Source organism: Synchiropus splendidus, chromosome 4 (genome assembly GCF_027744825.2).
Source record: "Synchiropus splendidus isolate RoL2022-P1 chromosome 4, RoL_Sspl_1.0, whole genome shotgun sequence".
Taxonomy (NCBI): Eukaryota; Metazoa; Chordata; class Actinopteri; order Syngnathiformes; family Callionymidae; genus Synchiropus; species Synchiropus splendidus.
The window spans coordinates 6,188,234-6,189,837 of record NC_071337.1 but is presented as its reverse complement, the minus strand read 5'-3'; the positions used below and the strand labels follow the sequence as shown (position 1 = coordinate 6,189,837).

The 1,604-nt window shown below is 53.1% G+C and overlaps 1 protein-coding gene across 1 annotated transcript; it reads right to left on the bottom strand.

Annotated features, from left to right (window-relative positions):
• On the bottom strand, nt 1-1,269 carry LOC128757906 (transmembrane protein 74). Its single transcript, XM_053863534.1, has one exon. It carries the CDS (start codon nt 1,112-1,114, stop codon nt 422-424), a length of 693 nt encoding a protein of 230 aa, XP_053719509.1. The 5' UTR covers nt 1,115-1,269; the 3' UTR covers nt 1-421.
• Nucleotides 1,270-1,604: the final 335 nt, after the last annotated feature.

Sequence of the window (1,604 nt, the reverse complement as noted above, 5' to 3'; positions counted from 1 at the left end):
CCAAACTCACCTTGTTTATTTAGGGCGCATCAACTTCCCAAAACATCAGCATCACCATGTGGAGGTGACAATTTGACACCACAGTGCCAACTGTTCACACTTCATTTCTCCCCCAAGGTCGCCAGTCATAACAAGGAAAATACATTGAATTTGTTTTAATGGCACTCTGGGTAGTTTTCCGAAAACACATCCATAATTAATTCCAGTCACTCATAGCTTGGGCTGAAATGATTAATCCCTTCCAGAGGAATGAGGCGGGATCCTGCTGCAGCTCGCTTCTGTTATATAAATAAATCAGATCTGTTGCTGGGATTTGAACAATAATTCTGATTTATTCTTGCTGCTGCCGAATGAAAACTCCAGGAAAACTGATTAAATGTTGCTACTGACGGCTGCAACCGAATGAAACCCCGAGTCCAGTTCAGCTGAGTACCTCCAAGTCCTCCTCCAAGTGAGAGTCCAGGTTGGGACTGGCTCCTCTCAGCTGCATGGATCCGTACAACTTGGCTGCGTGTTTGGAGTAAGCCAAAGCTTTTCTTCTCATCATCTCCCCCTTCCACATGGAGACCATGAGCAGGGAGGAGAGCAGGACGCCCCCCAGGGTGAGCAGGCACAGTCCCGCTATGACGCATCGGTCCAGATGGGCTCCCACACGGGCTTTCTCCCGCTCCAGCCGCTCCATCTCCCGCGCCGACACGCTATCCGGGTCCACTCGCGCGTCTCTGGGGACCACGTAGGTGATGGCGACCAAAGAGATTCCCGTGACGAGGCAAGTCACGGCGATGATGAAGCCGAAATCCACCGACTTCCCGGAGCCGTCAGAAGAGAGCTCGTCCTCGGACAACAGATAAAGTTCCGACTCCTCTTCACCCGCCTCCTCCTCCTCCTCCTCCTGACTTGATGAGCTCTGGTTACTTCTTTCCTGTCGAAGAAAATCCTCCTCCGCAGCTGAGAAGGAGGTTTCGCTTCGCGCCGCGTCCTCCCGATTCTCTGTCCGCGGTGCTGAAGCGTCTGGCGCGCCAGGAGGACGCGCGCTCCTCGGGCTGCCTCCGCTGAGGGAGGAAGAGTCTCTGGCGTCCGGAGGGTCGCAGTCAAACAGTTCCAGACCAGCCATTTACTCACAAATGAAGATGTTTTAAAGTTCGAGCAACATCTGAACAATTGTCATTGGCACTTGACCGCTCCAAAGTCCGAAGGTTCCCGAGCGAGTCTCCATCCCCTCGACTCGTCCCTGGCAGGGAGACATCTCGAGCGTGCGGTTGCTCTCGTGCCCCGCCGGCAGAGCTCGGCTGACACGGTCAATTTGAAGCGAAGCACCGGCAGTCTCCTCCCACCGCCCGCCTCTTTTCAAGAGCAGCTCAGACTCCCCAAACAAATCAGAGGAGGCCTCGTTAAAGACGTGTTTGTCAGCCAGTGCGGCACCTAAATATCCACTGGAGGCTTTGCTTTGTAGAACAAATCATCGCAGTGAAAGATCTAACCCAAACACCACAGGTCTGTACCGTTATGACTGATTAAAAAGAGGAAGACAAGTTCATGAATGTTGTGAATGAGTCACAGAGTCCTCAGTCTCGGGCAGGGAATAAAACACACAGCCTCCCCTG